The sequence below is a fragment of the Rattus norvegicus genome, chromosome 7, assembly GCF_021556685.1.
Source record: "Rattus norvegicus strain SHRSP/BbbUtx chromosome 7, alternate assembly SHRSP_T2T, whole genome shotgun sequence".
In the NCBI taxonomy this organism is placed as follows: domain Eukaryota; kingdom Metazoa; phylum Chordata; class Mammalia; order Rodentia; family Muridae; genus Rattus; species Rattus norvegicus.
In genome coordinates, this window is record NC_141540.1 from 108,142,837 (window position 1) to 108,164,363 (window position 21,527).

The following is a 21,527-nucleotide window of genomic DNA, read 5'->3' on the forward strand; positions in this document are numbered from 1 at the left end:
CTCCAGCTGCTAAATATTATGCAGCTATTAAAAGCATGAGCTCAGTCTCTCGACTTGCTTGAGGGATGCTTGTGGTAGGCAGCTAAGGAGAAAGCAAAAATGTAGAGAAAATGGAGCTGAGTTACCACTCATGTTTAAGAAGCAAGTCTATACATGTATGCACATGTATATATTTGTGTGTTTCTTCATGAAAAGATCACAGTGTGGACAGATAAACCAAGTAGTTAACATGACTGCCTCGGGAGTTGTAAAACAGAATGGCTTAATCTCTGCTGCTGCTCTCTCCACAAATAGGATAAATTACACAGAATATAACTTTTTCCTTGAAATATTTCTCTGTGAGAGAGGACATGTTGTCTTTGGGTAAGAGACCCTATCCTCACGATGCTTGCTCTGGAAACATACTGAATAATCATCCTGTCTCTTAGTCATTAAAGGAGGAAGAGGTACTATCAGAGTCTCACCTTACGGGTCATCTCAGATAGGGAGTATGGGTAAGTGAGGGCCACCCTAGCAGGTGCTTCTTACACTACCTTCAGTAGTTCCCAACTAGTGACAAAAGTAGCCTCCTGCTGGTAGATATGGGCTACAATGGATCAGACTTAGCCCACGTCCAATTCCTCAATTATGCTAGCCAAGCATAAGAAGGCTGCTTGGCTCTGTGGCTGCCAGGGGCTCACCCTCCCTAGCACCATCCCAGTGGTGTTTTAGGAACTTTCTGTCATTGCCCACAGACTACAGGACCAGGAATCCTTCCCCAGTGCAGTATTTCAATTCTCCTTGAGTTATCCAAGGTGTAGGCAAAATTCCCTTTGTTCACTCAGAAAGGAACATGGTAACATATGGCAGGGAGGCTCACTGCTGAACCAGCCCTGCTGGGAAAGTCTGCATGCCCTGGAGGCCAGTGCACATGTTTGTGTTTCTTCAGGCCCCACCCACTGGGAGTAGGCCTTGGTACATTGCTCACTGTCACCCCTTTCTGTCTCTCTGGTCACCCATTTCGGACTTGCTGAGTTCTTGTATACTATTGTGTCTGGTGATTATACCTGGTCACTGCTTGCCTAGAAGATGGAGTGGAAGAACCAATGTTTGATAGAAAGTCAGAGCCCCGCTCTCTATACCAGTCCCTAATCAGAGGGGGCATATACCTCCAGCCTAGCTATCCATTCAGACTTTCCCCCACTTGAGCCCAGACTGCTGATCATCTTGACTCAGATGCCTATAGCTCTTCATCCTTAGTTTCTAAGGAGCTTCTAGGGCCACTTGTATCCACACTCAAACTCACATACCCACCACAGTCCTCCCAGCGGACTCCTATTCTCAGGCTTAGCAACAGTGGCTCAAGATTCGCCTCACTTTCTCTTAACCTGCAAGGCTTCTATCAGCCAGTCTTCTCTCCAGGAGTCAGAGCTGTATCTTGACAGTAGCCCCCAGAGATCTGTTTAATGGAATCTGAATTACTCCCTTCTGTGCCCTCCCTGGTCACCTTGAATGGCCATAGTAATTCCATATCTTTGGTGTTCCTTAGCTAGGCTTAAGGATGTAACATGTGCAGTTTCCTCTCCTAGAACATGTTGTTCTCTCTCCTCAAGCTCCAAAGATCTTATTTTATTTGGTATCCCTTCTGAGACCCTAAACATGAAATCACCATGTCTAGCTGAGCAGGGCACACAGCATGAGTATACAAAAGCGCCTACTTGCTAGTGAAAGTAGACCGGTCATTTATGGCATTCCAGGTGCAGGGCTGGTTATGGTGGACATCACTACCAATTGGATTCCTGCCCTCTAAGAAGGTAATGTTCAGATCAGAACATCGACAATTAACAAGCCAAACATGTAGAAATGGATATGCACATGCTCTTTGGAGAGGTGAGCATCACATCCCTGACGACAAAAGGTAGGGTGAGGATCATTACCCATAGTGCCACTGCACCTGAGTGACAAATGATCGAGAACAAAACAAATCCCGCCCCTTGGCCTCCTTTCAAAAGAACAAGCAAAAGTCCTGGATGTCTTCTGACTGCAGTCTGAAGCATTTGCATTCCCCAAACTTGAGACTTAGTTTCTCTATCTGCAAATTGGGAGAATTACCAAGGAGATCCTGCTGAATATGCCCAGAGGACATAAACACACTCCGCTGTCAAGAAAATAGTTGGACCTGAATAAATGATAGATATTTTTATACTTAACTCCTTAGTAGAATAGTTAATGACCCTGCTTCTAAGAAGAAATACAAAGGACTTATACCCACTGAATAATCTGACCTCAGGCCAGTTTTCCAAATCACAGCAAAAGTGCACATAGATGCTAAAACAGATACACACATTTCTTCCTCACAGCAGTTGTAGAAATGGCAGCTGGAGGCCAGCCCACAAACACACACCATCCAGGGAAGGAATAGGTGCCTCCTAACCCTCATTCAGACCTCAGGACCAACCATCCCCTCAGCACAGACCACCAAATACCCTTAGACCAAAGAGGGAGGGTGGAAAGGACTTCATCAAATCCTGAAGACTCTCACCCCGGTCACCCAGGCCACTATTGTCCCCCCAAGGATTTCTCATTACACCCAGAGACATACCTGCAGAGCATGGGGGCCACAAAGATGACTGGAAAGGTAGAAAGCCTCCGCTCGCTTAGAAGGATCTTATTTCGGAAGTCGAAGCATTCTATTGAAATTCTTCACTGGTCTCTGAGATGAGGAGTTAGCCCCCTCCCTTCTCCTGACTGCTGAAGTTGACAGTCTGTCTGCATTAACCAAGACTAAATTTGCATTATCAAAAGCAGTTTTGTTCCAAGATTCACAGTTCTGATTCTCCTCCAAGCATCTCTGAGGAAGACAAGAAAATCCCAAAGCTTAGTGTTGCTTTCTTGTGCCCTGGGCTTGGCTAGAAGTTGGCCTCATTGAAGAGCAGGTGCAGTGGGGGCCTGTGGGGGGGGTGTCTGAGAGTTGGAAAGCTGCACCTGGCAGCCAAGTTGCTGGCATGAGCCCTAGTACAGCAGTATCAAATCCTTGCAAGTAGCTCGTAGTAAGAGGCGGATGCAGGAATCCTCAGTGTGTGTGTGTGTGTGTGTGTGTGTGTGTGTGTGTGTGTGTGTGTAAGAGACAGAGAGAGAGACAGGGAGAGAGAGAGAGACAGACAAACAGACAGACAGACAGACACATACAGAGAAGAGAGAGGGGGTATTTCTTGAAAAGAGGTACCACTACCCCAAATTCTCATGCTACGTCTGACCTAGGAAGACATGAATGGGAGAATGAATGTCAATTCCTAGTTTTGACCATGTGGCTTAGACAAGCTGCTTAGCTAGTCAGTGCTGAGGAGATTATAGCTTCTAGGTAGCATAGTGAGCCGTCTGCCTTCTGCACATCTAAGAATGGAGACTGCTCTCACCAGGAAGGGACTGTGGGGCTCCGGCTCCAGGATGCCCTACCTAACATTTTGTGACCTTCCCATCCTCACTGAGACCGAGAACCTCAGAGCCTGATACTCCATGTCTCCTCATCTAGTGCTTCAAAGGTTCTCCCTGGAGTTAAGACAAGTGGACTTACTACCCCTAAAATATTTAAAAAATGTTTAATGACTGTTGACATAGAGTGCAAGTCAAACTAGAATCACTAGTATATTGTCATTACAGCATCGTCATATTTTCTCCTGTAATTTTTAAAAGAAAATAATAGGAGAATATTTTGTTAGTCACTTGACACTAATTCTGCCACATCTGATAGAAGGTTGGCCATTGTCACATAGCTCTGTAGTAAGTACTGAACACTGGTTCCTGTGTGATTCATGTAAGCACCACCATGTTTTATTAAATACCCCATTGCTGAGGTCTTCTAGGCTTTGGGAGAAAGTTCTGAGCACCCAGACAGAACTCCTGACTTGAAAAGCTCCCTCAGATAAGAAACAATGATGCATAAATAAGTACACTAGCCGTTTTAGGTCTTGAGAGGTGCCCTAGAGAAAGCAGAGCCAGAGGGCTACAAAAGAAACAGTAGAAAGGGAGACACACTTTAGAAGTGGACAATGACAACCTAACAGAGGGGTCTTTTGGGTTGAAACCTGCATGGGAAAAAGAGACAACCATAGAATATGGACATCTGAAGATAAACGGGAGAGATATAGAAGCCAGAATGGGAATGGGCTATCTGGCAGACAAGGAAGGACATAACCTAGGGAACCTGAAGAATATTAGAGGAAGCAGAGGAAGGAGTTTAAGGAAAGGGAAGGAGGGAAGGAAGGACGGAGGGAGGGAGGGAGGGAGGGAGAGAGAGAGAGAACGGCAATGTTGGGAGATTCCAGTGTATGTTCAAGCAGTGAATTCTTATGTTAAATACCCCTTACAAAATAAAAACACAAGCATTCTAGCAGCCAATCAAGACCTCAATGAGGGTTGGGTAATAAGGAAGCAGGGGCCCAGACTATGGTGCTGTGCACATGCAAGGAGCTCTGAATCCTTTCAGGAAGAACCTGAGAGATCATCTGATCTGGGTGCCGCTTGATTGATATATGGACTGTGAGCTGTAAGATCAAGAGAAATCCAGAAAGGTTTAGTGCCACAAAGGCCCAGAAAGAGTTCCCAAAAAGAAGTGAAGGCAAATGCTGCTGGAAGTGAAACAGCATGGGGTCAGCTTGCAGTCATAGTGCCTGCCCTGCATGGACCCTGAACCACTGGATAAAGAACAGTCAGATAAATGAAGGTCATGAAGGTTGAACAGAGGACATGCCTCTCTGTCTCCTGAAGCCAACTTGGACAGGACACAGGGACCTGATAGAGCACTTCGCTCATTTGTGAATCTCTCCAACCCAACCATACTCGATCTCAGGTCAACTCACATCAGGCTCATCTTGAATCTTCCATTTCTAACAGGCAATAGGTCAGTCTTCAGGTTTTGTCCACCCAATAGACAAAAGATCCTCAGAAGCTCTAGAGCAGCGATCACAACTCCTTAGAAGGTGTACCCTTTCATAGGGGTTGCTTAAGACCATCAGAAAGCACAGATGTCTACATTATTATTTATAATGGTAGCAAAATTACAGTTATGACATAGCAATGAAAATAATTTTATAGTTGGGGAGGTCCCTGCAACTTGAGGAACTGTATTAAAAGGTCACTGCATCAGAAAAGTTGAGAAGCAATGCTCTAGAGAACCATGGGCACCTGAACTCAGGCAAGCTCTGAAGCCCTCGAGATTCTCCTATAGGAATCCTGCTGTGCTCTCTTACTCCTCCGACTAGCAGTGGCTTAACAACCCTGCAGAACCTTGTGAGGATCCAGTGTGCAAATAGATATAGATTAAGAGCTTTCTGAGTCCTGCCCAACAGGAGAGTATGGTATGCTCCATACTTTGACTGAAAAGGTGAGGAGGTGGGTAACTCTCAGAACTGGCATGTGGAGCGCAATTGGGGGGGGGGGTCCAAGACAGGAGGAAGCAGATAGAAGTATCAAATAATGAATCCAGTCTACCTCACTAGGTTGAAAGCATGGCAGGAAGATGCCTCTAGGTAAGCAAGAGTACATACAGAGGAAGGACATTCATTGGTTATGCATGGCTGGTGGCTTTCAGGAGGTGAGGACATCTGGATAGAAGGCCTGAGACTTGGGCTGGAAGTAAATTTAAACCTTCCTAATTTGGTCCTGCTCCTCTGCAGCACAGGTAGGCTGAGCGTCTTATCAAGAATCTTCACACGTACATCAGCAAGGGAAAGCCACTTCTTTCACTTTGCACAGTACTCCCCTATACGACTGGTGGAACACAGGGGCTTGGTATCTGGCCCTCTCTGGCGCTCCCTCATGTTAGCAAGTGGAGGTAAACAATTCCTTCCAAGTGTCCATGGATTCCACTGTGGTTGTACATCACCTAGGGCCTCAGAACAAAGTCTTCCTCACCACCATTTCTGCATAAGTTCAGGGGATTGCAAAACACAGAGACAGAGAGTGGCTATCAGGGTTTTCTCCTTCCCTACTCCTCACTGCCTATGCTGAGGACTGGGATCTCAGCCAACAGACCAGGGAATTTGACATTTTTCCATAGTTCAGCTATCAATACTTACACAGTCCTTCAGATATTCATTGTATCCACACAAAGAAGAGAAGATAAGTGAAAGAAAGGAGCCTTCCTCCATGTAGCCAGACACATGAGGCTTTTTGTATTCTGTGGTAATGTGGTATAGGACCTTTAGGTTTTCTCCTTTAGTTTTCTCATTGAAGGTAGTCAAACCGACAGTTAATACAAGTTTGTCTCTTTTATTAAGTGCCCTATGTCATAACTTGACCAGGGTGTTTTAGGCTATCATTGTGAATTCTCAAGTCAACACTGCAACCTAGATTCCAGTTAACACCAATTTGCACATGAGGAACACAAGGATTGGTAAGGTTACAGGACAAGTCAAAGCCACAATACTGGGGAATGAGAAGGATTGGGAACCAAGCTTGGATTTCTGGCTCCAGGCAGGTCCTTGTGCTAGAACTTCTTAGGTGCTCTTAACTGGCATCACACATAGACACACAACTTGGCCGTGGGATTCTATAGGTGACTGCCCAGGTGCCTTAATCCTCTCTGAAGCAAAGGAGAGCTGGGACAACACCATTCTCTGCACTTTAAAGATGTCAGGGTCAGAAAAAATGAAATCATTCTTCCAAGGCCTCTCATATCTGGCAGTAGATACTTGAACCCTCATATTGATTCCCAATTCAGTGTTGTCAGTGCCCTGGGCCATGCACCATGTGTTGACTTCCTCCCATCCTAGTGGTCCTGTGTTTTTAGTGTAACTCTGGCTCTTGGTTGTTAGAGCTACAGAATGAATGGCTGCCCCCATGTACGATAAGGCCTGGGCTAAATACCAACCCATGCTGACCTTCTGTATGATGGCCCTAAGGAGGCACAGACTCCCCTAGCTTAGAATTGGAGCAGGAAGTAAGGTGATGCCACACCCAGCACTGGGCTCCTGGAACACAATTGGGAAATACTCAACATCAAGCTGTAAGTGACAGGAGATATGGGACAGGTTTGGTAGCCATTTTATTATGAGCTATTTCGGCAATCAGAATCATTGAGAATCATTCAATTGAGTTACCCCAGACCTTTGGAACTCAGAAAATCATCATGATAGACAGCAGGTGAGTAGGTGAAAACCATTATTATTAGCCTAGAATAAATGAAGGATCACTCTCACATAGCAAAGGTAAAAGCAAAGTGGGTACATGCTATTTGTGTGATTTATTTGGGGGTCTATGAGACAATGTGATATATAGATGAGTCTTTCTTTACTGTGACCTTGGACTCTGGCCGTGGCTATGTGGAAGCTGATTAGGCCATGTATGCTCATGCACACATGACATGCCTAGTGGATATTGGTACATGTAATTATTTCTTTCTAAAACATATGTGAAGATTAAAGAAACATGGCCCTTTTGCAATGCCAGTCCCTCTGGTCATCCTCACTGTCTCCTGATGTTGGTTTTCTATGACTGGGACATGTCTTTGATCGATCATCTCATGGGTGGACATGCCAGGCTTCCCATCAGCAGGGTTGCTTAGAATGTCCCACAAATGGGAACATGCACGTTAGCTCACCAATATACAGCTCCTAACGCCCTGAATCTGGATCCCTGTATTGGAGGAGATTGTTGGGCAGTGTAAACACACCAAGGTCTGCCAAAAAGTGGGGTGGGTCATGGTATACAGGAGCTCCTGGAAACATGGAAGCATGTGCATCTGGAGCCTGGCTGGGAATCAGGCTTCTCGGCCACATTCCCAGACCTACACCCCAAATGACCTGCATCTTCTGCCCTTCCTCTCTAGAAAGGAGGAAACTGAGGCCAGAAGCTGAGTTGCTCCCCATCCCATAGTGTACTCAGCTGCAAGGCAAGAACAGGACAGCAGGGTGAGAGGGAGAAGCAGGGTTTGTTGCTCCTGGGCAGATAGGCAACCCTTCAACCCAGCAGTGTACCTTCTCTGACTTTCCTTCCTAAGGAGGCCTGGTCCCATCCTCATCCATGTACCCCTGCCCATTCTAAACCTGCTCTGTGAGGCTTTGGACATCCTTTTATGCGTCCCTGTCTCTCACCAACCAGGACGAAGCCCAGCAGACAGGAAGCTTGGCCTTATGGTCCTAGCTTCCCAGGTCGCGCAGAGTTGGCCCCAGAAGAGTATGTTCTTATGACAACACTGTCTGTTCACACTTTGAGTGACTGTAGTGGTACGTAGGGTGGAACAAAATGTTTCGCATTCCATTCACAGGTTACTCAAGCTAGCTAAACCTAGCCATATAAAACCAGAAAAAGGCAGAAGTGTGGCTCAGTATCAGATTGCTATTCAGACTAGGTTGAAGTGTGATTTCCTGCATGTTCTCTTACCCCTAATGGGAGGCATTCTCATTCCAGATGGGCAAATGGATGGCACTGCCAGGTAGAACCAATTGTTTAAGGTAACACAGTAAAAAAGCAGTGAGGCTGGGACAAATACTGTGTTTTGCTCCTTCTCAGAAAGAAAATCCTAGACTAATATTTGAAGAGCACAATGAGTACCTTTCAGGATACAATTGGGAAATTTAACCTTTTTCAATCCTTCCTTCCTCCCTTCCTTCCTCCTTTCCTTCTGCTCTCCTTCCCTCCCTCCCTCTCTCTGTCACTCCCTTCCTCCCTCCCCCTTTTCAAAGCAATTTGAAGAAAGCCAAGGCCGAACCAACAGTAAAACAGCCTTTTACCAGGCACTGCAGAATTCACTAGGCGGTGAGGACTCAGACGCCCGCATCCTTGCTGCTGCCATATGGTATTACTCCCTGGAGCACTCCACAGATGACTATGCCTCCTTCTCTCGGGCACTGGAGAATGCCACCCGGTAAGCTAGGCCCACCAAGCAAGCCAAGGCCACTCAATAAGCCAGTTCATGAAGGATGAAAATCCTCTGCCTGTTGTGGGTGAGGGTTCAGAGGCTGATTATTAGATCCTGAAGGAGTCACTGAGACCCCCAGGACTTGCAGTCCCAGGTGTCTTCAGCACCACTTTCTCAATCCACCACACATAGCTACCCCCTGATAAGCTCTCAGAGCACATGGGAGAGTGGCACATGCACTTTCACTCACACATGTACCTCCATACACACATGAACATGCATTTAAAGGAGATGTGTGTTTGGCTTCAGTGAATTAATGACACACAAGGAAAGGGGGATGGTACGGGGCATCCCTTCCTTTATAGTGCTATAAGAAAGGAATGCTGGGGGCAGTACAGCTTTGGGAGCAAGTCATTAACTTTTGCAGGGTGAGAACGAAGCATGCTTCTCAAGAAGGAAGTGTGAACAATGAGTGGACATAGCAGAAAGGCGTATCAACAGTGGGCAACAGGACCCCAAGGAAAGGGCTCATACAGGCATTGGGAGTCCTGGGCTTATCCTGCTTGGGGAAGGAAAAATAAAACTTTCTTAGTGGGTCTCCATTCCACACCCCAGAGTGGACTCTGGTTACATGTGGAGGTGAATGCAGAGCTACAGACATGCCTATACTTCTGGGACCTGTGTCAGATGTTGATGCTCTGGAGAGATTCAAACTTACCAGGGACCTCATGACTTGAGATACATCACTATAGACACATTTCAAATTGTGGCCTGCCATAAACCAGAGCCACACTTCTATCACTGTGGCTAATGGAGAAAGCTGGAGAGCACCCTGCAGGGATGAGCAGATCTTTGGGGTAAAGACCTGGTGGGTGGTGACTACCTGTGGGAAACCCTTGCCTGACTCAACCCTCACCCCATCAGAGTTATGTAACTGAACTTCCTTCTCTGTCCTTTCCCCAGGGACTACTTTATCATCTGTCCCATTGTCAACATGGCCAGCCTCTGGGCAAGGAGAACCCGTGGAAATGTCTTCATGTACCATGTCCCCGAAAGCTATGGCCATGGCAGGTAAGGTGACCTTGTAGCTATAGCAAGTGTAGGTAGAGAAGGCTGTTTGGCAAGGGCCCTTGTCACTACCACAATCTACAGAGAAGAGAAAGAAGGCAGGACAAGGCACAAGCTGTTTCTCTGGGAAGTGGGTCAGGGCTTGGCCATGTTTTGCCTTGGTTTGATCATCTCAAATAAGGCAGTAGTAATGAAAATTTTTCTCCATGATGTTGCTGCCTAGAGAATGACAAAGTATATGAAGGTCTGTCCACCATGGAGAACTTCAGGATCTGATTTCAGTTACTTCTTGGTCACCATGGGTGTGGAGAGAGCCTTTACCTTTGCTGGTATCATACCTGTTTATGCCTCTAAGAACTAAGCACGTAAGAAACAACTTTCCGTAGTAGGAAACATTTCTTTTTTGTTTGTTTCTCTATTTCGTTTTATATTTTCTTACTCTGTAGCTCAGGCTAGCCTTGAACTCACTATTTAGCCTAGGCTGGCCCTGGATTCTCATCAATACTCCTGCTTCAGCCTCTCAAGTACTAGGATAGAAGCAGGCATGAGCTGCTAAGTCCATCTGAAAGGTTTTTGTTTAGCCCAATTTCTCTATCATCCTTACTTCCAGAAAAGGTCCAAACACCTGGTAATAAAAGCGCCAGGCAAAAGCAACAAAATAGGAGTAAGATGTGAGAGGCACAGTAGAAAAAAAAAACCCATGGGAAGAGGCAATCAGCTGCAGTAAAGATACAAGGAGGAAAGATGAGGCTAGAGATGTAAGAGATCGGATGGAGGGCTGTGTGGCCCAGGTTCTACTTCTGCCGTCTGTACATGTAGAAAGCCCAGTCCAACACGAAATGAGATGTCTACATTAAGTGTCATCTGAATAGTAACTTCACACAGCAGCCCTTGGGTAAGACCTTGAAAGGTCAGGCACCCTGGTGTCAGCCTTAGAGTCTTTGGAGAATGGCATCCCACAGACTTACGATCCTTCATCCAGTGAGTCCGAAGCAGTAGTGTATCATAGTACTCCATGGGAACACATGGAATGCTTGTGAGGGTAACGGCTTAAGGGAGTGTCTCTGTTTCATAGACAGAGGACATCTTGATCAATCAGGCTGCTATGATAAAGCACAAACAGCCCAGATTTATTGCTTAAAGTTATAGAGGCTGGAGTCCAGATTTAAGATGCCAGCATCCTAGGTGTCTGTTGAGAAATGTCCGCCCTCCCTCACAGAAGGTACCTCTACACAAGAAGGCAAATGAGCTTCCTGGGGCCTTGATCACTCTATTCATACTAACCTTGGGAATTAATCCCCTAAAATCTCAACTCTGAGTCTTAGGAGACTGCAGACACCTGTGCCAATGAATTTGAGGTTTAAGGAGTTCATTGTGTTCTCCCCTATTACCAAGATGAGCAGCTGGGCCAGTGCAAAGCAATGTCTGTGTCTGCCCCTCCCTACCTAGAGATCAGCTCCCACTAGACCACACAGTCTGTCTTCTTAGAACTATTTATAGTTTCCCCACACCAGCCCTAGAGTCAAACAGTGGCCTGCGGTTGAGGGAAGGAGGCTAAGTAGCCCAGGGTAGCTCTAATGGAGGCAATGGGAAGAAAGTTGACAGCACTTGAAAATGTGGACACAGTAGATGGAGTCTGTGGCCCAGTGGTCTGTAGCCACTGTGGACTGGAAGCCAATCCCAAAGCACATTCCTAGAATCAGCCTGGGCTGTGACTTGCAGTGGCAGGCCCTGAATTCAGACCACTCATGACCTGTATTTCTGGCCAGTATTTCCCCTGTTCTCATGAAGTAGAGAGAGGCCGTGGAAAAGTATGGGTCCCCACATCAAAGAGCCTTAAGAAGCTCATATACCTTTGTTCCCAAATATTTACAGTAGCAGAGAGAGAGAGAGAGAGAGAGAGAGAGAGAGAGAGAGAGAGAGAGAGAGAGAGAGAGGCAAAAAAGGAAGGCATGGACCCTGGGTTAGTTTCAGAGGGCCCCTCGAGGAAGGCCCACAGGCTGCATGGCCTTGGCGCAGCAGAAATGTATTGTCCCTTGTTTGGGAAGTCTAGGAGATGAAATGCAGATGTCAGCAGGGCTTAATTCCTCCACAAACAAAGCTGTGCCAGGCTTCTCTAGTTTCTGGCTGCCTCAGGGATTGCTTACCAGCAAGAGGCAGTCTTCTTCCTGTTCCCCATCACTTGGTAACCCTGTGTGTATCCATGAGTCTTAATCTCCCTTCTTGCAATGACATTAGTCCTGCTTGCTCAGGGTGCATCTTAACCTCAGTTAAATTCAATCTAAAGAAAGATTATCTGCAAGCATGGCCCCATTCTGAAGTACTAAGGTGAGGATTTCAACCTCTCTGTTGGAGAGGACACTCCAAGAGCACTGACCTCCCACAGATCATAGAGTTCTGCACCAGAGGCTTCCGGTATCAAGGACCTGAACTGGATAGGCCTTCAGGGAAGGACTCAGCTGCAGTCAGTGGCACTCTCCATGTCCCAGATTGGCTAGGGCTTCTTTCTGCTCATTAACTTTGTCTGTCCAGTGAGGACTTGCGGACAGGTCCCATGTGATGATCCTTGGAATGTTCTTGGACAGTCATATGCTGTGCCAGATTCTGAAGGGTCCTCATAGCTCTCAATATCTCAGCCTGAGACTGTGTTCAAGGAAGAACTTGATAGGTGCTCATAGGACTGACTGAAGCCAAAAGCCAAGCCACCACTCATGACAGGAGGAAGACAACCCTGCACTTCTGGTATATAGGCTCCCTGGAGCTGGCTCTGTGGTTTAGAGTAAGCAAGTGGTGAGCCTGGAGGATAACCTGCTCTAGGATCCATGGAACTTGGGTATCAGACCCCAGTGAGCCCAACAGTAGGCACATTCTTTCTTGATCCACCCACACCCTGAACTCTGTAATCCTCAAGGCTGCCCCATTATTTTCAGAAGAAAGACATTGAGACATCTCAGACCTGGTGGCAACATACCACAGAAGCTTTTAGTGCCCGAGTGATAGGTGGGGGACTCCAGCATCTTCTTCTTGTTAGAAATACATCTTTGACTCTTATCAGCTAGTGACTAAGGCAAGTCAGGTGGGCTCCTTGGTGACTCAGACTTTTATCTGAACAAGGAGTACAGGAGCAGAGCCTCTCTCAGGGCTACTCAGTAGTGGATCTGTGTATGGACCAGGGCCTGAATAACTTTAGACCACAGGACCCCAACTGTTCTTGGTCATCAGAACATGTTCTTGACAACCTCCATGCTCCCTGTCATGACAATCCCAATGTGGAACATCAGTGCAGTAGTCACTGCAGTAACTGAGCAGGTCAGCAAGAGGACTTGATATTTTTGCCAAGGTCTCTTTCTCTTTTTTTCAGCTCTAAAGTCTCTCTCTCTCCCTCACAACTTCCTTCTTCCTCTCTCAACCCCTCCCCTCTCCCTCTATCTTTGCCCCTCCTTCTCCCTTTCCTTCCCTCCTATCTATCTGCCGCAGAGCTCTCTTCTCATTTTATTTCTGGCTCCTATCTGTGTGTGTGTGTGTGTGTGTGTGTGTGTGTGTGTGTGTGTGTGTGTGTGTGTGTGTGTGTTGCATTCCTTGCCGTCTGTCTCATGCCTCTGTTCAGTTAGCATACAGCAGCTTTCCTGGCAAATGTAGTAAGCAGATGCCATGCCATCCCCTTCTTTATAGAGCACTGCTCAGATGTCACAAAATGACGTGGTGGCACTCTCAGGTCCACCACGTCATGGCTATGATGTATTTCCTGCTGAAGGCAGGGGACTTGTGCTGCTAGAGCAGGGGAAGAAAATTCAAAACCTGCAGAGTAAGAGAAATGGCTCCAATCCAGAGTCAAGGGTCAGAAGACATCTCCTCTTAGGCCTTCATTTTACTACTACAGAATCAAAAGCCCAGGGATGTGACCAGATGTGGTCCTTTCACACAACCAGCAGCCTGGACCCTCACCTATCTCTGAGCTCTCCTATGTTCTCTTTCAACTGCATGCCAAAACTAGTATGCACAGGTCCATACTATGCTAAGTCCATACAAGCTGTACAACCTTGGGCAACTCACTTAGCCTCTCTGGGACTCCTGGGAATACCTTTCCCACAAAGAGGCTGAGAAGGTAATGGAGACAGGACCTGTGAAAAATTTCTTCTGAGGCTTTATATGTTCTAAGGAGGGGTATGCATATCTATCCACATCCACACCCACACCCACACCCACACCCACACCCACACCCACACCCACACCCACACCCACACCCACACCCACACCCACACCCACACCCACATCCACATCCACATCCACATCCACATCCACATCCATGGCAGATTTTGAATACCAAGGCTGTAGATCAAGGGAAATTCACCATGGCTTTCAGGCTGTCTCTTCCTTTTTATTGTCTATTTTACCTGAGCAAGCTTCCTTGCCTTGATGTTCCCACCTGTGAAGTATGTGTTGTTTTTTCCACTTTATCTTTGGATTATGAAGACTAAAGATAATACATGTTCAATATCCAGCACCCTGCTGACCTTTAATGTTTGGTAATTAGCATTAGCTTATTTTAAGGAACAAATAAACTAGGAAAAACAGTAAGTAGAAATGACTTAAGAAGGCAGCCACATTCCTCCTTAGACATTGCCCAGCCGTGGGAACAGAACTGTAAATCTCAGCTTTGAGATGTTTTGAACACTACTGGTCTGCACTCTAAACACTTCTGGGCATTCCAGGAGCCCTGTCCATTCCAGATCCAAAATGCAGTGCCTTCAGATGGCTATCTTAGTGACTTTGCAGGAACTGACAAACCAAAGAAAACATTATAGGGCTGTATTCTTAAACTGTATCCATGGGTCCAGCCACATCCTGTGTGATCATTAAAATGATCTCTGAGGGTGGATGAAAGCCAGTCACTCCTGACACTACCCGTTCCTCCCCATGGTGTTCTCCTGTCCATTCCACAATCCTCTTCATCACTGACATGACAGATACTTGCCTGATAGCGGGCAGACAACACAGTGCATGCCTACCAGCAGTCTGTGAGTTCAGGTAATTAACTCAGCAGTGCCAACAGAGAAGAGCCCTAAGGTGCTGGGCTCAGCAGAGGAGAGGAGCTGAAGGAGAGGGAGTAGTTCTATTGCAGGAGTGAACATTGAGTTAATCTTCCCCAAAAAAAGGTTGTCAGGTACCAGGGAAGCCTATTTGTCAATGGATGAAGAAGGCTAGGATCTGGGCCCTATTAAAGTTTGGGAGACTGGATGAATGGGTGAAGAAGACAGATAGGTCTTACCATTGTCATAGATGTTTATTGAGAATAGGTGATTTTTTTTCTTTAAAGACATGTCATCTAGAATGATCTTTCCATTCACACCTGAAAACATGGCTCACATGATGGGATATAAAATAAAATTCCCACTGTCTGATACAGTGGTCAGTTAATCAGAAAGATCTACTAGGTAAGTTTGTGACAAGCGACCAGAACAGTTCAGATCTAAGGCACGTATTCTCACTTTGTACCTGTGCACCTATGTTGACTCCCTTCTTGCTCCATCTCAAAGTTAGAGGCCTAGGTAGGAAGATGCTGTCTTCAGGTCCTGAATGTGCTACAAATCTGTAAATGTAACATGGCTTCCACAGTTTGATTCCTAGGCTGGGTCTCTTGAAAGTGGAACATCTGCATGATAGACAATGAGTTTAATGACCTGCTACAGTAGCTTTTGGCAGATACCTAGTCTGAATACCTAGAGAGATTATGTGGCCTGGAAAGTTCTGCTTTGTGCTGGTGACACTTTATGGGAGGAGTTAGATGTCCAGTTTAATCCATCCAATCAGCTAGAAGCTGTGACTGTCCCACTGAACAGTGTACTATCAGCTGGGCTCTGGGGAAGTCACAAACACTGCTGTACTATGGGTAATTTCTGAGACACAGTTCTCTCCACGGCACTGTGTCTGTAAGAACTTCCTACCCTTGGTGAGTGGGTGGAACTGCAGTATCTGAAGTAAATGGGAAGCTCAACTCTAATGGGCTGCACAGGAATACATGTGGTCTATGAGACCCATGGTGATCTATTCAGCAGGAGAATCTGTTCTTTCTCAAATCAGACTTGACCAAGGAGAGGCACTCACACCCTGGCATGAGCTGAGTACTTGGCACATGTCTCAGAATAAAGCAGAGGGGCCACGGAAGAAAGACTCCCACTCCTCCCTTCCTCTGGTTCCCTTCAGAGAAAGGGCTGTAGGCCAGGGGGTATGCTTTATGGGTATGAGGTCAACATGCTTCCTTTCACAGACAGAATGTCAGGGTCACTGTGGTCATAGACTCAGCCCTGAACCTGTCACATGATTAGGATGCAGTGGGCCCTTCCCCTGTATAGCCTCCTTACCCTGTCATCAGAAGGGTGATGACTTGAGCACACAAACTGTCAGAAATGCTATCACTATTTCCCCTTTTCTCCCTTCTTGGCTGGATGAAAGCCCAGCTCAGCCACCTTCCAGCTAAGGCCATTGTTCAGAGCTATTTGAGGACAGCCTCGATACTGCTTCCTGCTAAGCCGTGTGGGTTGTGGCTCCTGGAAGTGGAGCTCATGTCTGAAGTCAGCAGTGGGCAGGCCTTCAGTATGACCACACTTTGACTCCATGGTAGGGCTTGTGTTGAGCAGGGCTGAGTGATAAAGTCAGAGGTCTCAAGTAAACAAAGCTGGCTTCTGTCCTCACTGGATAGCAACATGGTGGCTTTACCTAATCTCAGGCTTCTTTCCATGGCTCATGACCATGGTCAAAGGTTTCCTGGCTTGGACATAGTACAAATTCCCCAGCTTTTCACGCTTGATCTGCAGTTTTTTGCTCAGCTCTTACCTCCCTCTCAACTGGAGCCTGATGCACAACAGCAAGCACGTTATTTGTGATGCCTTGGATTTTTCGAGAATAGGAAAATGGTCTCTTTTGATTCTCAACAAGGCACATTTGCAGTATGGGTGTGAGGCCTAGAGGCATATTGCCTACTAGAGATTCACTTCAGTGACATGCATTTATTGAACACCTACCAAGCGTCAGGTGGTAGGGTGGACTACATGGACAAAAGTTAGCCCTGAGGATCTGGAATGTTATAACTTACAAATAAAGGGCCAGTGCACAAGAGCACACCACCTTTTTATGATGTTACTCACAGAAGAACAAATAAACATCCAATGGAAATATAGGTATTGTGTTTGAAATACCGTTAATAGTTCATCCTGAAATATCTCCAGTCATCATTTCTCAGCAGCAGATGAGCCCTAGCCACCACGTGTGCCATGGGGCTGCTCAGATTAGTCCCATGGATATAGGTCAAATGAGATGTCACACTGAACAGTAATCCTACACACAGTATGGAGTATGAAGAGTCCTTGTTTTACTTGGAGGACTGTTAGGTTTGGGCTCATGGTTTTCACCTCATACCTCTTACTTCTCTTTCCCTGTTTCCTCAGCCTAGAATTGCTGGCAGATGTTCAGTATGCTTTTGGACTGCCCTTCTACTCTGCCTACCAGGGCTACTTCTCAACGGAGGAGCAGAGCCTCTCTCTGAAAGTCATGCAGTATTTCTCCAACTTCATCAGATCAGGGTATGTGGCCCACTGCTCTCCTGAATCCTATCATATGTTCCCTGCTATTACCGTTCCTGAATATAAAGGTCATATTTTTTTTAACCAGTCAACTCATCCTAGCCACAAAAGCTATAATTCTCTGTTACCTTTTCCTTGTCTGGCTTCCCTGTTTCTAACCAATGTGTAGATAAATCATGAAGAAAGCTTCCAGCTTGGTTCCCTCCTTGCAAACACACTGTTGGCATTAGGCCAAGGTTTTTTAGCCTCTGTACTGTTGATACTCGGTACCAGCTAAGTTGTGTGTATATGTGTATCCTGTAGGATGATTGACAGTGTTCCTGGACTCTGTCTACTGGACACCAACAGTTTCTACTGTGCTGTTTACTTTACAACAAAAGTAAAGCACCTGGCAAACAGCTTATGGGAGGCAAGGCTTATTTGAGGTCCTCGTTCCAAATGGTTTGTCCTTGGTTGCTTTCCACAATGGACAGTACATCAGGGCAGCAGAGGTGGAGATTCTTTACCTCATAGAAAACAGGAAAGAGAGATAAGGGGGGCCAGGAGGTACAAACCACATAATCCTTCCTGAGTCCATTCCCCATTGAATTATTTCTGCTATGATGCTTCACCTCCTGAAGATCTAAAATATTTCATGACAGCCTCAACATCTGGGAACCAAGCATTCAACACGTGAACTTGTGAGGAACATTTTAACATTCAAAACTTAACATCCAATCCTGTTCTAGTTATGAAAATTAAAATTGTCTCTGGCCTCCAGGCTTGACCGCCCATGGGCTGATGCAGAAGGGTTGGGATTCCTAGGCTAGCCTAATCTGTATGGAAAGACACAAATCTCAAAATCTAAAATATTTTTAGAAAGCTTCCAAGCATTGCCCAGTGTCTCTGGGGGGGACAGACCAGTTGGAGTGAAGCCATTCTCTGCTCCATGAATGTACTGTTGTCAGCTGTGGTATGCCATCATGGCATTCTGGAGCTCCCCTAACTCCTACCTCTTCCCCAGAAGCCTCTGACCCAGTCCCATGGTACACCACTTCCCAGATGTGCAGATCCCCACACACACTCCTGGTAGTTTCTCTACTTCATTTACCTCTTTGCATTTCCTAGAACTCTTATAGTTCCTCAGGGAAGAGAGAAACATCCTGGCACAGCTACAAGTTACTAACAACCTTCCACAGTAAAAGCAATTGTACTTCAAAGTAGAGCAAATAAAGATTTATGAAGTTTGCTGAGGAAGTTGAAGGGAAAGGGACATTTCTTCTTATTAGTGTTTTAGAAAATGTTTTCCTGAGGGAACAGCAACAATACCAGACTTTCAGGCCATTCAGATGAGCTAAGGGCATCTGCTCTGGAGCGTGGGCAATCTCAGCCAAGGCAGGTGGTAAGGAAGCACTCTTGCTATTAGAGTGAGGGCTGGTGGGCTGGGGCATCAGCTTTAGTGAGTAAAATGAGCCATAATGAAGGTATCTGGAATGCAGAGATAGCATGATGTCCTTAAGATGCTTCAGGAAGAGTAGGCTAACAATTGACATAATGAATTTCCATCCTTCTTGGAAGTAAAGAAACTCCCATCTTTCTGGCTGATGTCTGTACCTGGGTTCCTGCAGCCTGAAGGAAGGAAGGCACTCACTTTTCCCTGGAGAGTTCCTGTGGAAAGGTTGCGTTGGAGGGAAATGGCAGTTTTCTCCCCATGAGTAGAGAGTGGGTGATGTTTTATATTCTCAACTCTGCTCCAAGATACTGAGGCCAAGTGACTCTGTTGACAAAATAAACTACTGTGGAATCCTATGGCCTGAAGGTAAATCTGCTGTTCTGATATCTCTGGGAGGCTATGATATCTCCTGCATGGAACCTTAGTATATGACTTGCAAGGTGCCTTTAGCATACTTTCTTATCATACAGAGCTTGAATAAGCAAGAGCCTTTCAGAAACTAAGAATGACATCCAAATCAAAGGACACAGGAATAAAAGGGGGTAGCAGTAAGCATTCAGAAAGATAGGGCCACAGTAGGTCCTGAGTAGTGCCAATGAATCATGAATTGGATATGACCCATTAGTGGTGATTTCAGAGAGCTTTTGTGGTCTTGTGATTTATAATAGCCAGCTAAACTCCCCACTGGAAGCTGGACCAATGACTTACCATTTGCAACTCAAAGTTGAATGATTTGCCCTTGAAGACCAGAGCCCAAGTATGTCATATTAAGTGTTAAAAGGAAGGATGCATTTTTTTCTCATTTCCCTAGAAATCCTAACTACCCACATGAGTTCTCACAGAAAGCAGCTGAATTTGCCACACCCTGGCCAGACTTTGTTCCTGGAGCTGGAGGAGAGAGCTACAAGGAGCTCAGTGCCCAGCTTCCCAATCGGCAGGGCCTCAAAAAAGCTGACTGTTCCTTCTGGTCCAAGTACATCCAGACTCTGAAGGATGCAGGTAGTAGTGTTCTGGGGACGATTTGGGAGTGTTTGACTCAGTGTATGTTAGCTTACACTGTATATATGGAGGCCACCAAGTCACTTGGTACCGGACACATAGTTTCAAGTCAGTAGCACTGGTGCAGGAAGAGGAGTATCTCTAACACCTTGTAGCCCTTGCAGGACCGCATGGAAAATCACAAAGAATAAGAAGTGGTGAGGTACAAGTCAGCATTTCCACATTCTGCTGCTGAGTTTAAGGAGTCAAATGGACCACAGTGAGCCATGGAGACTGTAGAAACAATATGGTATCCTTAAGAAACTTCAAGGAGAATAAGGAAACAAATGGCATGCCTCCTTCCTGTCACTGGGGCAGATTCCTGTACCCAGGGCCTGAAGGGTTCCCAAAGGAAAGATTATTTGGGGAAGGGTCCAGAATGACAGTTAGGCAGGCAGAGAGGGAAAGACAATACATCAGAGAAGAGACTTTTGTCTAAAGTGCTTGTACTCTCAACTCTACTTTATGGAGTTGACCAAGTGAGTCCCTTGACATCCTCAAGTACTGCTGTACCCTTAGCATATGTCTGCAGCCTGGGACTGAATCTGCTATCTCTGGGTCATTGCTAGGGAATGAATCTGGGGCTGTTCTCTCTTACTAAAGGACCAGTTCTAGACCTACCTGCCCTTTCATTCTGTTTCAGATGGAGCCAAGGATGCACAGTTAACCAAGAGTGGAGAGGAAGACTTGGAAGTGGGGCCTGGGTCAGAAGAAGACTTCTCAGGCTCACTGGAGCCTGTCCCCAAGAGCTACAGCAAATGACCAACCCTGAGGTCTCCCCCACCTTCGCTGCCAGTTCTACCCCAAACTGCCTCTTGTGGTGGTTTTACTATATACAGCAACCATTTGCTTTCAATAAAGTATTTGCATACAACAAAGTACTAGTTATTCTGTGCTGTGACTTCAAAGCATTTCTTGGTGACATCACACCAGGAGCCAATGCAAATCTTTTTTTGACATTTGGATCCCAGGTTACTGGATTGTCATCAGTGGGAAAGCCACATTCCTGACCCTCTAAGAAAGAAGGTCAGGCAAATGGAAAACAGTGCCATAGAAAATGAGGCTCCATCAAAGGCACAAACTCCAAAGATAGTCTCATCTAAGGAAAGGCGAGTTCCGGAATGTGAATAGGAGAACAACTAGGACTGGGGTAGAGGTACAGCAAGAGACAAGTAGGTCCGAGCCCGTGTGTGATGGTAGAGATGGTAGAGTTACTCTCTATCATCTCTCTATGTATCTATGTATCTATGTATCTATGTATCTATGTATCTATGTATCTATCTATCTATCTATCTATCTATCTATCTATCTATCTACCATCTTCAAAGGACAGGCCATCAAAGCTCTGCCCTCATGGTGGCTATGGAGAAACTAGAACAGCAAACATATAGTTAGTCAGGATGTTTGGGATACAAGGATCCAAGTCTTTGTAAAGGTAAGCACCAGGCAGCACACCAGGCTGGCCAACCTGTGGGAGCTTTTGCAGAGCTAGGAGATCCAGACTCTTCATTCTGCAGTTTCTCAGAAACTGGTGTCATGGAAGTTACGTAGGCCACTCCTGTGAACAGGG

The 21,527-nt window shown here is 46.1% G+C and overlaps 2 protein-coding genes across 4 annotated transcripts in view; one reads left to right on the top strand and one right to left on the bottom strand.

The window, feature by feature from the left end:
* Positions 1-2,656, bottom strand: part of Sla (src-like adaptor) — a 50,238-nt gene extending 47,582 nt beyond the window's left edge. Inside the window, exon 1 of the mRNA NM_178097.3 lies at positions 2,582-2,656. Within this exon, the coding sequence (NP_835198.2) occupies positions 2,582-2,592 (11 nt within the window). The 5' untranslated portion in view covers positions 2,593-2,656. The remainder of the gene's footprint in view (positions 1-2,581) is intronic.
* Positions 1-20,835, top strand: part of Tg (thyroglobulin) — a 184,563-nt gene extending 163,728 nt beyond the window's left edge. For 2 of the 3 annotated variants that reach the window (NM_030988.2, NM_001270783.1), the window contains 5 exon segments: positions 8,664-8,845; positions 9,803-9,910; positions 17,353-17,487; positions 19,731-19,918; positions 20,601-20,833. In NM_030988.2, coding sequence (NP_112250.2) covers positions 8,664-8,845; positions 9,803-9,910; positions 17,353-17,487; positions 19,731-19,918; positions 20,601-20,719 — 732 coding nt within the window. In that variant the 3' untranslated portion in view covers positions 20,720-20,833. 3 annotated transcript variants of the gene reach the window in all.
* Positions 20,836-21,527: the final 692 nt, after the last annotated feature.